The following is an 11,337-nucleotide window of genomic DNA, read 5'->3' as shown; positions in this document are numbered from 1 at the left end:
AGCTTTGTGGCCAGCCCTTTGCGCACCACGTGAACCGTGTCCCCCACCAGCACAGTGAAAGGCCTGGCTTGGTTTCATACGAAGTCCTGACTGAGAGGGCTTTTCATGGTCCCCTTGAATCTCCAGCCCTCCTCTTCCCCCAAATTCAGCGCTCGCACTAACTAAATGATTAGTTTGGGATCAGCAAAGCTCAATCTTAGAACTGACTCGAGTCTACCGAGTGTTGAGTGTGAGATTGAAATGCAGTGTGGCAGGAGCCCCCTCGGCCTGTACTGACCGCGAAGGCCTGCCAGGAAGCCCACCAAACCCGGCCCACGCTGGTGATTGTGAAGAAGGGCGTGGTTTGGCCTTCTGGCGATCCCTGGTAGGCCTTCTCCCAGAGGAGCCCACCGCACGTGTGCAGGGAGAGCAGGGTGGACTGGGCCCTCCCCAGAATGAGGTAGTCCTACAAGTTAGATGGCAGGGGCCTGGGGCCGTGGGCTAGGTAGAGAGGTGGCAGCGGGAAAAGGACTACTCGCAAAACTTCAGGATCCGCTCTCCAATCCCAATGAAATAGACACCCTGGGCAATCCCGAAGAGCGGGGCGATGACCAGGGCCCGGCATCCTGCTCCTTTCAGGAAGGCAGCTGGGCCCTCTCGAATCCAGAGCTTCCTGCAGAGAGAAGAGGCTGGTGAGCGGAAGGGCAGAAGCAGGTGGCACGGATGCTGTGTGGCACCTGGGAGAGGGGTGCCACTTTCCACAGCAGTCCCCAGGCTCCCGGATGTGTGCGAGGCAGGCCTTGCTCACCATGTTTAGGCAGTTTGGCTACTTAGCTATTGGGTCAGGGCTCCAGAAACCAGCTGGATCTCGCACCAGGCAAGACTCTGGGAGAAAGTGGGTGTGGAGATAAAGGGGGAGGAAAAGGCTCCCGTGTGGCCTGTGTACGCTGAGAGGTGTAAGGGGAGGGTAGTGCAGTGCTAAGTGGGCCTCCGTGTGGCCCAGTGTGGAGGATGCTCTGGCAGCAAGGCAGGCTGGGACTCACCTGGCGCAGTCGGTGAGCCCGCTGTAGACTTCCTCACCCAGCCCCTTCTTGAGGGTTTGGATCCGAGTCTTCAGAACTAAACCAAGGAAAGGTGAACAGAGACAGCAGCTGTCTTGCTTTGGGAGGGCTCTCAACATGAAGTGCCCGAGTTCCCTTTAGAACCAACATACGTCAACCAGTCGCGGGGCCAGTTCTGCCATTGTGGGAACTCGGGACGGGAGAGCATGAGGGACAACATGCTTGCCATGTGGAAAGATCCGCCTCCCCCCTTTCCTCCCCCCCCCCCCCGCCGCCGACCTGTGGGGCAGAGAAATAGGGTGCTGCCCCATATAACAGAAGCAGAGGCCCCACACTTGGTTTAGTCCCTGCAGCTCAGCTCAAGTTTTGACTGGGGGCAGTCATTTACAGCTGAAGGCCGTGAGGGGTGGGGGTGGGGGCAGGTGAAACGGGCAGCGAGGAGGTGAAGAAGGAACTGTCAGTGATGAGAAACAAGACTGGGTCTCAGCCCCTCGTTCTTTCTGAGGACCCCTGTTGGTGGTCACAGGTGGACACCCCCAAAAGGGTGTCAGCTTCATCATTTCATCCTGAAGTCCCGGGTACCCCGTAGGCCACTTGACAACCCCGAGGCCCGGCGGTTTCCCCGCGCTCACCGTCCAGAGGCGTCACTGCGATGGCGGCCACGGAACCTGCAGCGCAGCCCGACACAAAGGAGTGAGCAAAGGAGGCCTTCCCAGAGAGCGCGTCCAGCCCCAGGCCGTTGAGGCAGGCAAAGAGCGGGAAGTAGATGACGGAGAAGGGGATGTCTCTGCAGAGAGGAGGAGGAGCCTGAGCCGCCCCCACCCCCACCCCTCCACCCGAAGTCAGCCAGGAGACCTTTCCCATAGGCGTCCTCAAACTGAGGCCCGCTGGGTGTTTTTGCCCCATTTGTTTTTTCACTTCAAAATAATAAATGTGCAGTGTGCATAGGAATTTGTTCATAGTTTCTTTTAAAAAACTATAGTCCGGCCCTCCAACGGGTCTGAGGGACAGTGAACTGGCCCCCTGGTTAACAAGTGTGAGGACCCCTAAGCTGTGGTGCTAGTCCGATGAGTCAGAGCCAAGCCATGGCCACCTGTTCTGCCCTGGCAGCCAGCAGTACTGGAGCGAGGTAGACAGCCCTCCAGCCGCCCTCGGTCTGCCTCCCCTTCCCAAGTTCATGGTCTGCCAGCAGCCTCTGCACGGGGAACCCAGATGCGGACTGGGACCTGCCCTCCTGGAAGGGGTGGCAGGCTGGCAGAGGGTCAAGCTGAGCGAGTGGCTGGTCAAGAGTTGTCAGTGGGGACAAGCAGTGGCGGGTGTGATGGTCGAGTTCATCTAGGGCCGCCGTTCTCAACCTGGGGTTTGAGACCCATTAGGGGGTTGATTGACCCTTTCACAGGGGTCACCCGATTAATAACAGTAGCAAAATGACAGTGATGAAGTAGCAACGAAAGTAATTTTCTGGTTGGGGGGGGTCACCCCAACATGAGGAACAGCCTGAAAGGGTCGCGGACTTAGGAAGGTCGAGAGCCCCTGCTAGCCCCTGGCCTGTGAGTAAGCAATTTTAAAGATTTTGGCGGAACTTAATGACTCAATCAGAAGCCCAGCAGTAAGGGAATACGAGGGCATCCAAGGGGCCTTCTAGGAAGTTCATGAAAGCATGGAATTACAAGTGGAATTTATCTACCAAGTTTGAAACACCCCCACCCCCTCCCCTCCCCCCCATGGTATTTACTTGTAAAAGATCTGCAGTTGTGGGCCACACAATACCCAACACGTGTGGACCTGCTCACTGGAGAAGCGACTCTTGTTCAGCCCTCCAGGGACCCATTCTGTCTAACCACCAAACGAGGCATGTGGAGACCACCCGCTACCCTGGCTCGGGCACTGGAAGAAGACAAGGGCAACCTGGCCTTTGTTCCCTCTGCTGTTCACGCAGGTCGCAGGAAGCCAAGTTCAGAAAGAGCCTCACCTGAGGAGAGTGGCGCCCAGCCCCTTGTAGAGGCCGGCCAGGCCTTGAGTGCGGAGCAGTTCCCAGGCAAGGCGGGTGGCCGATGGGCGCTTGCCGGTGGAAGCTGACCCCGTGGTGTAGGACCGGGAGGAGGCAGGTGTTGAGGCCGGGCCCTGAGGGTGGACGGCTGGAAGGGAAAGAACAGACTCCCCATCACAACCCAGTGCCCGCAGGGGCTGGGAAACAGTCCCCACTGCGTGACTCGCAGAGCCTAGCCCAGACAACTCAAAACAACTCTGAAGATTGCCCTGAGGGTAGGACGCCAAGGAAATCTCCCGCAGGTCTGTTGTCACCTCATGAGCTGCCCCAGAGGAAGGACAGGCCAACACCGCCGAGCTAGACAGATGGACCAGCCATCCCAGAGCCAGGGGACAGCGTGGTGGCAGCCGCAAGACACCACTGTCCCCTGCCCGGCTTGCAGCAGTGCTCCCAGGGCCCGTCTCTGAATCAGGCTGTGCCTCAGATCCCTCGGCCATTCCTAACCAGCTGGGACACAGGAAGCCCATACATCTCCCGCCAGTGTTTGGAAAGTGTGGAAAGCAGCAGATTCCTGTGTGTCCTCCAGACACTCCCCTGCTGCCTCCTCCCTCTGGAAGGCAGATGCAAGGTCTCCTTGCCCCTTAGATGCGATCTGATTCCCTGCAGAGCGATCACTGGATTAACGAAGAGCTCATTGGCGGCATAGCGTAAATGTGGTGGGATGTGTCCCCGAGCAGGGTTAAGTCCCACGGACAGAGGGCCACAGGGTGTCGTGTGGGGCAAGGGTGTGGAGAGGTATTTCCCCCACCTCAGTGTCGGAGCGGGAAGCTCTGCCTTGGAAGTCCCACTGAAAGGAAGCTTTTCTTTTCCCAGTTTTGATCGCTCCCCAGCAGGGGCCACATGTCACACCAGGAAGACAGTCCTCAGATGCATTTATTTCTTTGGGAGTAATCTAGGTCCAGGTCTCTAACAATCAGCTTTGCAAATAGTTAACCAACAGGTTAGTGGTTTGAATCCAACCAGAGGTGCCTCAGAAGAAAGGCCTGGCAAACTGCTTCCCCCAAAAGATCAGCCGTGGACAAACCACAGCACAGTTCTGCTCGGACACGCGTGGGGTCGTCATGGGCAGGAAGCCCTGGGTGGTTACCGGCTTGGTGGTTTGTATGGGGGATTTTTTTGGGGGTGGGGTGGGAAGATAATCACCATGTAAAAGTTCCCGTGGTAGGAAACGAGGTACCGTGCCAGTCTCAACTGGCCATACGCAGTTTATAGTCACTTAATCACGACAAATGTTACAGCCCTGTTCTCTTTCAGTGCACATCGCCAGTCTAAATCCCGTCACTTCCTTTTCAGTGTTCCGGATACTGAAGGCTGGAAGCCTGAACACGGCAGGGCTCCCGCTTTGCAATTCAGCACCCAACCCACTGAGTCAGAGCGACAGGACAGAGTAGGACGGCCCCTGCACATCTTTACGGGAGCAGGCAGCCTCATCTATCTCCTATGGAGCAGCTGGTGGGTTTGAACTACCGGCCTTGTGGTTAGCGGCTCACGGCGTAGCCCACTCCACCCAACACTGGGGGCTTTCTAGCTCCTGAACTCTTAGTCTTCCTGCAGTTTTATTTACGTCAGGCTGACCAAACCCAACCTACACATCCGGCTGAGTTCTAGCTAGTTTGAGGAGGGGGCCCATCCGTCCATGTCAGCTGCCGGTGACCACATTCTCCGTTAGCTGCTCAAGTCAGACCGAGATGAGAGGCCCCATTCCACTAGGGATGACCTGGGCAGCCAGTCCTGGCTCGTACCAATCTGCCCTGGCCCAGCACCTACACGGGTTCTATTTTGTGGGTAGGGTCTGGTTTTAGGAAGGGGCCAAGCTTCTCGTTGAGGGAATACCAAACGAACAGAAATGGCTTCTCTTTTCCCTTTGGACGCTTTCCCACTGAAGGTCTGCTTCCATGGTATAAAATCCCTGTTGACTCCAGGTTAGTGAGCAGGTCGTTGATATTCTTAACACCTGCAGGACATCAAGTCTGCTAACAAGGCATCGTGAACCAATTTCTCCTGAACCAAGATTCCCATTTCTGCTGCATGTTCTTGAGCTGGACGGGTTGAAATCTGGAATGGTCACCATGGAGACCCCAGGACCCGAGAATGCAGACTGGATCACACTGCTTAGCAAATGGGGGTGCTGAGCTGGTGGGAAGGGAGGGCTAGGGCTCACCCAGGCGTCCAGCATCCTGCAGCTGAATCTTGAGCATCTCCATGGGGCAGGTCACCACCACCTGGCACATCCCCGCACCACAGCCAGCCAGCATCTCCATCTTCAGATTGCGCTGTCTCCTGTGGAAGCAGGAGTCGGCTCCCTCAGTCATGAGCCCCGTGCCCACTGTGACCCTGCTGCCTTCCCCGGGAGCTGGCACTTTCTGCAGGTGATGGTTTGCCGTCAGCTTCCACTCACCCAGCAGGGTCATAATCGATCACCTGCTCTCCAGCCGGGTCCCCAGAAACATGCTTAAAACAGAGCTGGCCAGGGATATATATATATATATATATATATATATATATATATATATATATATATATATATATATATATATATATACACAAAATAAAACCAAGCCATTGCCACCATGTTGACTCAACTTGGGGGTCCCACAGGGCAGAGCCAAACTGCTCGCCAGAGCATCCAGAGTGGTCAATCTTGACAGAAGCAGGCTGCCACAGCTGTCTCCCAGGGAGCAGGTTATGGTTCAAACTGGCACCTTTTTACTTAAAAGCTGAATACTTAACCACTGTGCTGCCAGGACTCGTGTGTGTGTCTGTCTACACACACACATATACTGCATACTATTGGTTCCATGTGCTCTCTTTATATATGTGTGTGTGTGTGTGTGTGTGTGTATATATATGCTCCCTAATGGCACATTGATTAAAGTGCTCAGCTGCGAACTGAGATGTCAGTGGATCAGCCGGCCAGCCGCCTAGGGAGACGCTGTGGCTGCCTGTGGCCGTCAAGAGGGCAGGCTTGGGAACCCTGGGTGGGGGCAGCGCCACGCTGTCCTGTAGGATCAGCCCGACAGCAGTGGATCTCGCTCTCTGGAGAGAAACAGAAGGAAAAGAGGGAGCCTTCACATCACATGAACCCATTCCCACCTGCCCATCAGCCACGTGTGAGCACGCATTTAAGTATGCGTGGGCACGTTACTGACACACGTGCACGTATTTAGAGACTACAGTGAAGGGTGGCAGTTGGCATCCTCCCCGCATCCCCTCCCCTCAGAAGCCACCGACAGCCCCAGGCGGGCCTGTACCCATCCTTCATGAGCAAGTGCCGGAAGAAGTCATTGGCTGCCAGCTTGATGGCCTTCTCTGGGGTGACCAGGGTCAGGTTCACGGCAGCCCCTGGGAGGGACAGAAACATGACGTTCAAATGCAGAACAAACGCAGAACTTCAGCGTCCAGGCTCCCCCAGGCACACCAACTCGAGTCTGCCACTCGACCCTAAACCCAACACACACACACTCACTCACTCACTCACTCACTCACTCACTCACTCACTCCTGGCGTCCCTAAGTGTCTGGGACAGCGGTTCTCAACCTTCCTCATGCTGCAACCCCTCATACAGTTCCTCATGTGGTTGTGACCCCAATGATTTCTTTTGCTATCTGATGAATCGTCATGTAAATCTGAGATGCAGGATGTATTTTCATTGTTACACATTGAGCACCATTAAAGCATCGTGATGAATCACACAAACAATGTCATTATAGATTCACTATTTCTCGTGACAAATAAATGAACTTTATCATGAAGCACCATGCAGCATGGGTGACAGTCTTCACGGCAGGTCCTTGTAGGTGGACGTATCTGCTGTGGGCAGACCCGCCTGGAGACGGAGAGAGCGCGGTGTCTTGGTTCCTAAGGTCGAGAACCACTGGTCTAGGGCCCTAGACGAACTGAAAGCCTTGTCTTTCTCCCACAGAACAGCCGGTGGCTTTCAACAAGTTTAGCCTGCCCATTCCTCCCAGCTCTCAGCCCCAGCCAGGCACATCTCTAGGGGTGAAGGCAGCCTCCGGGGGCCCAGGAGGACGCCTCTGGCCGATTTTATTGAGACATAACTGCTTCACCGTCACCCCATCATATTTCCTGCTGTCCTGTCTTGGTTGTCTTCATGGGCCGTTTTCCGCGACAGTCCCCACAGCGAGCTGTCCCCGTTACGCGGGGGCACCAGCCACTCTGCAGCTTTGAGGGCCCTATAGGGGTGTGTTCTAGTCCTCGGGCAGAGAGCTTGTCGGCAACTTCCCTACTTAACCACGGCCACACAGCCCTGGATGGGGACAGGGGCCCAGTCAGGGAGGGTCCGCCTCACAAGGGCCCCGCAGAGACTCAGGGCCCTCATCGCTGGGTGCCCTAGGGCCCTGGGAAGAGGTAAAGCAGCGGTTCTCAACTTGTGGGTTGCAACCCCTTTGGGGGTCGAACGACCCTTTCACAGGGGTCGCCTAAGACCATTGGAAACCACATAAAAATTTCACAGTATAACATTACATATTGTTTTGTGATGAATCACGATGCTTTAATGATGTTCAATTTGTAACAATGAAAATACAGCCTGCAACTCCGATTTACATGACGATTCATCACAGGAGCAAAATGACAGCGATGAAGTGGCAACGAAATTAATTTTATGGTGGGGGGTCAGCACCACATGAGGAGCTGTCTGAAAGGGTCGTGGACTTAGGAAGACTGAGAGCCCCTGAGGTAGAGGAAGGAGAGGGAGGGCAGTAGGAAAGGGGGGGGCAGCTTTGATTATCGCTGAGGGAGGGAGAGGAGGTGCTGGTGCCTGAACTGGAACCCAGGGCTCTGGGCTCCCTGCTCACTCGTGCCCCCTGGAGTCCCACCAGGAACCACAAGGCCCTGCACTGGCACCAAAGACCACGGGGTGGCCAGGGGAAACCAGCTGTAGGGCAGGGTCCCCACCAAGCCTGCACCCCGCAGCCCGACCCCCCCACCCCCGGGACGCACCTCGGTACATGCCCAGGAAGCCCTCGGCCCGGGCTGTTTTCAGCAGGCAGTCCACCCTGGGGAGCAAGAGCAAAACGTGTCTACTCCCCCCACCAGCCACCTCCCGGCCCCATGACACTCCCCAGTCCCACATACCCTCCTCAGCCCTGCAGGAACTGGAAAGGCTGGGGCGTGGGGGGCCTGGGGTCATCCTCCCCCTGGTCTTCCACGGCTCCCACCAAGACCTACATTCCTTTGTAGATGTCATTCCCGTGCTGGTTTTGCAGCCGAGTCTTGGCCAGGTCGATGGGGAACACGCAGGTCACCCCCACAAGCCCTGCCACGCCGCCATTGATGAGCTTGGCTGTGATGCTGAGGGAGGGGGCCGGGGGCAGAGAGAAGACAGATTGGGGCTGGGGTAGGGGGCAGAAACAGGCCCCCAGGGCCTCCTGTAACAATCCAGTGACCTGAGACTCCCCTCTCCACCCCCAGCAGCTCCTGGCTGGCCCCCCTCCTGCAGGCTCCAGTCCAGAGGCAGGGCGCCCAGAGCCTGGCCGGCCCGCCTGCACCCGACTGCACTCACTAGGCCTGAAGCATCTTGCTCCAACCTGAAGAGGAAGTGCTCTCCAGTCAAGCTGCTGCAGGGACTGATGGGAAACGGCGCCCTCCAGTCCCAGCGGGGGGCCCAGGGACCACTTGACCCGGAGGCAGAGACCCCTCACCCTGAGAAATCGGTGGGGAAGATGGCTCTCAAACAAACATTCCTCGGGGGCCTCAGAGCGGAGTTGGAGTTTGCCTTGAGCAAGTGACTTCACTTCTAGCCTTGGCCTCTCCTGTAAGGCTTTGCAAGCCATAACTGTTATTGCTGATCATTCAAAACAGCCACTTCTGATGACCCGGCTTCTCATCCGCGCCGGCCAGGGATTCTCGCATGTCAGCCCAGAGTAAAATAAATAAAACCCTTTGGGTAACTTGGGGTCCCTTCATCCTGGCTAAGGATAGATCTTTTTAAGAAGACTTAAAACAGACAATTCCGCTCCCTCAGACTCCAGGGAATCTAGGAAAGCTTCCTTCCCTGTCTTGCAGGCCGACGCCTCTGTCTGCAGAGGTCCCTTTCCTAAGAGCAGGAAACACAGCAGGCTTCCTCCCCACGAATCTGGACCTGCACGTCAGAGGCCTGCGCCACCGGCAGACAAGCACTTTGCAGGGGCCTATACCCGGCAACCTACTAAGATGCGTTCCCAACCATCGCACATCCGGCGCCATCTAGCTTCCCCTTTGGAGGAAAGGGGCCTCGCTCGCCCCTCCCCGCTCAGGGCTAGCACTCCAGGAATCTGGACCGGAGGCAGAGGGATGTGCTGTTGCCACAGCAACCCCAAACCTGCCTCAAGAGGGCTGGCGGTCCCATGAGCTTACTTCAGATCCTGGTTGGACATTCCGGGGGGCCGCTGAGGGCTGGGGCGTCCAGGCTGGTCGCAGCTCAGAGGTGGTGGCTGTCCCGGACGGCCGACTGAGGGGAAGAAGTCGTGTCACTTGCTTGGCTCCAGCCCCCCATGGCAGTGGGCAGCGCATGCGGGGTCTGGAGAGAAGCCCAGTCTGGCCACCCACTCACTGGCTTTGAGATGCTGGCAAGTCACAACTCCCCTGAGTGGCAGCTGCCTTGTCCACAGTGTGGGCAGAGCCGTGCTACCTCCAGGACGCTCAGGCCAGACGTGGGAGAGCAAAGCTTTGGGGAGTAGGGGTGGAGGATGAGAATGAAGGGCAATATGGGAGCATGGGATACAAGGCACAGCATGTGGAAAGGGACAATGGGGTGGGGTGGGATGGGGAGCAGGCATTTCAGAGGGAGGAGGAGGTTGGGAGTAGTTGTGGCAAAGGATTAAAATTGTGTGCGTGTGTGTTGCTTTCTTGGCTCTTAAATGATGTTTTCGGAATGTCACAGGACTCAAGAAAAGGGGACGGAGTCTCTGAGTTTTCACAATAATCGGTCTATGTAGAAAGCCCGGGCCAGTCCCCAGACAATGGAAGGGACGACAGCAATGGCTATTTCTGCTTCTGAGAAGGGTCTCCCTGGCAGCCCAGAGGCCGGCCCAGCTCTGAGAGGGGAGGCTGCCCTGCAGGGCTCCCCTCCCTGCTGCTCCACCTCCCAGTTGCCACAGGCTGCCAGAAGCCTTTGTCTTCTGCAGGCATTTAATTTGGAGGAGGGAGGGAGGGAGGGAGGGAGGGAGGGAGGGAGGGAGAGAGAGAGAGAGAGAGAGAGAGAGAGAGAGAGAGAGAGAGAGAGAGAGAGAGAGAGAGAGGGAGAGAGAGAGGAAAGACAGTCTTCCTCTGCCTTTCCCTCTCTTTCTTCCTCCCCCGCCCCCGCCCCCATGGCGGTCACAGACCCCCCGCAGGACAGAAACGTCTTGGGGGCAGGCCTGCTCTAGGTCCGGGGTGCTGCCCCTGCATGGAGTCCATTCTCACAGGACAGAGTAGAGCTTTGGGCTTTTGACACTGAACATCTTCATAGGGTCAGAGAGCCTCCCTCCTCCTTCTCTGCGCTGCCAGCTCCTAAGCCACCACGCCATCGAGGGCCTCCTCTGGGGACGGGGCAGCGCAGAGACTAGAACCCCACTTGGTACAGGAGTCAAACAATCAATAAGAGCGTCTTAGTGATGAAGATAAATACTCAAAGGGGGATAGGACATGACAATCGGATGGCTGTTGTGGGGGTGGGGCTGGGGGTTGGGGCTTGACCACAGGAGGAGCCATTGAGGTGACTTGTGAGGGTCAAAGGAAGGGAGGGAGACTTGCCGACTCCATGGGGGTGAACACTGGAGATACAGCAAGTGCAAAGGCCCTGAGAGCCGGATGAGCTCAGCAAGCTGAAGAACAGCGGGTGGCCGAGGAGGAGGGGGCCAGGCCGAGTGGGCAGCAGAGTCAGAGAGAAGGGGGTTGGTATGGAGGCCTGACCCTGTAAGCCAGTCACTCTGTAAACAGAGACAACACCATCAGAGAGTTCTGCTGAGGTTCAGGTTCAGAGTCGGAGGGGCGACAAGCTGGGAGGAAGAAGACCAATTGTAAGACACTGACCTGGGCAGGAGGCAATGGCTGCTTAGCCTGGTGGTGGCAGTGGGGGTGGTGAGAAGTGGTTACACGATGGGCATATATATCAGCTGGGTTGCTAACGGCAAGGTCAACAGATGGAAACCACCAGCTCTTCTGCTCTCAGTCACAGTGACAGTGCTGTAAACCCCAGGGCGGCCCGCTTTACCCAGTCCTGTAGTCGGGCTGTGATCTGCTAGTCAGCAGTTAAAAACTGGGGCG

At 56.7% G+C, this 11,337-nt stretch overlaps 1 protein-coding gene across 1 annotated transcript; it reads right to left on the bottom strand.

Moving 5' to 3' along the window:
- Nucleotides 1-311: 311 nt before the first annotated feature.
- Nucleotides 312-9,467, bottom strand: SLC25A18 (solute carrier family 25 member 18). The gene is made up of 9 exons (XM_075553159.1): nucleotides 9,448-9,467; nucleotides 8,281-8,403; nucleotides 8,053-8,108; nucleotides 6,342-6,432; nucleotides 5,252-5,370; nucleotides 3,013-3,178; nucleotides 1,673-1,827; nucleotides 1,023-1,098; nucleotides 312-652 (listed from the first exon to the last, which is right to left on the bottom strand). The coding sequence occupies exons 1-9, from the start codon at nucleotides 9,465-9,467 to the stop codon at nucleotides 511-513; spliced, it is 948 nt and encodes a 315-aa protein (XP_075409274.1). The 3' UTR covers nucleotides 312-510.
- Between the last annotated feature and the right edge of the window lie 1,870 nt (nucleotides 9,468-11,337).

The sequence above is a fragment of the Tenrec ecaudatus genome, chromosome 6 (assembly GCF_050624435.1).
Source record: "Tenrec ecaudatus isolate mTenEca1 chromosome 6, mTenEca1.hap1, whole genome shotgun sequence".
In the NCBI taxonomy this organism is placed as follows: Eukaryota; Metazoa; Chordata; class Mammalia; order Afrosoricida; family Tenrecidae; genus Tenrec; species Tenrec ecaudatus.
Note: the sequence above shows the minus strand (reverse complement) of the source record. Positions and strands in the feature narration are given on the sequence as shown.

Excerpts from the sequence above, each read along its gene's own strand:
- SLC25A18 (XM_075553159.1), bottom strand. The coding sequence starts at position 9,467 with ATGTCCAACCAGGATCTGAA. Across the intron at positions 6,433-8,052 it reads CTTCCTGGGCATGTACCGAG|GGGCTGCCGTGAACCTGACC; the intron begins GTGCGTCCCGGG and ends TGTCCCTCCCAG. Across the intron at positions 653-1,022 it reads GGGCTCACCGACTGCGCCAG|GAAGCTCTGGATTCGAGAGG; the intron begins GTGAGTCCCAGC and ends TTCTCTCTGCAG.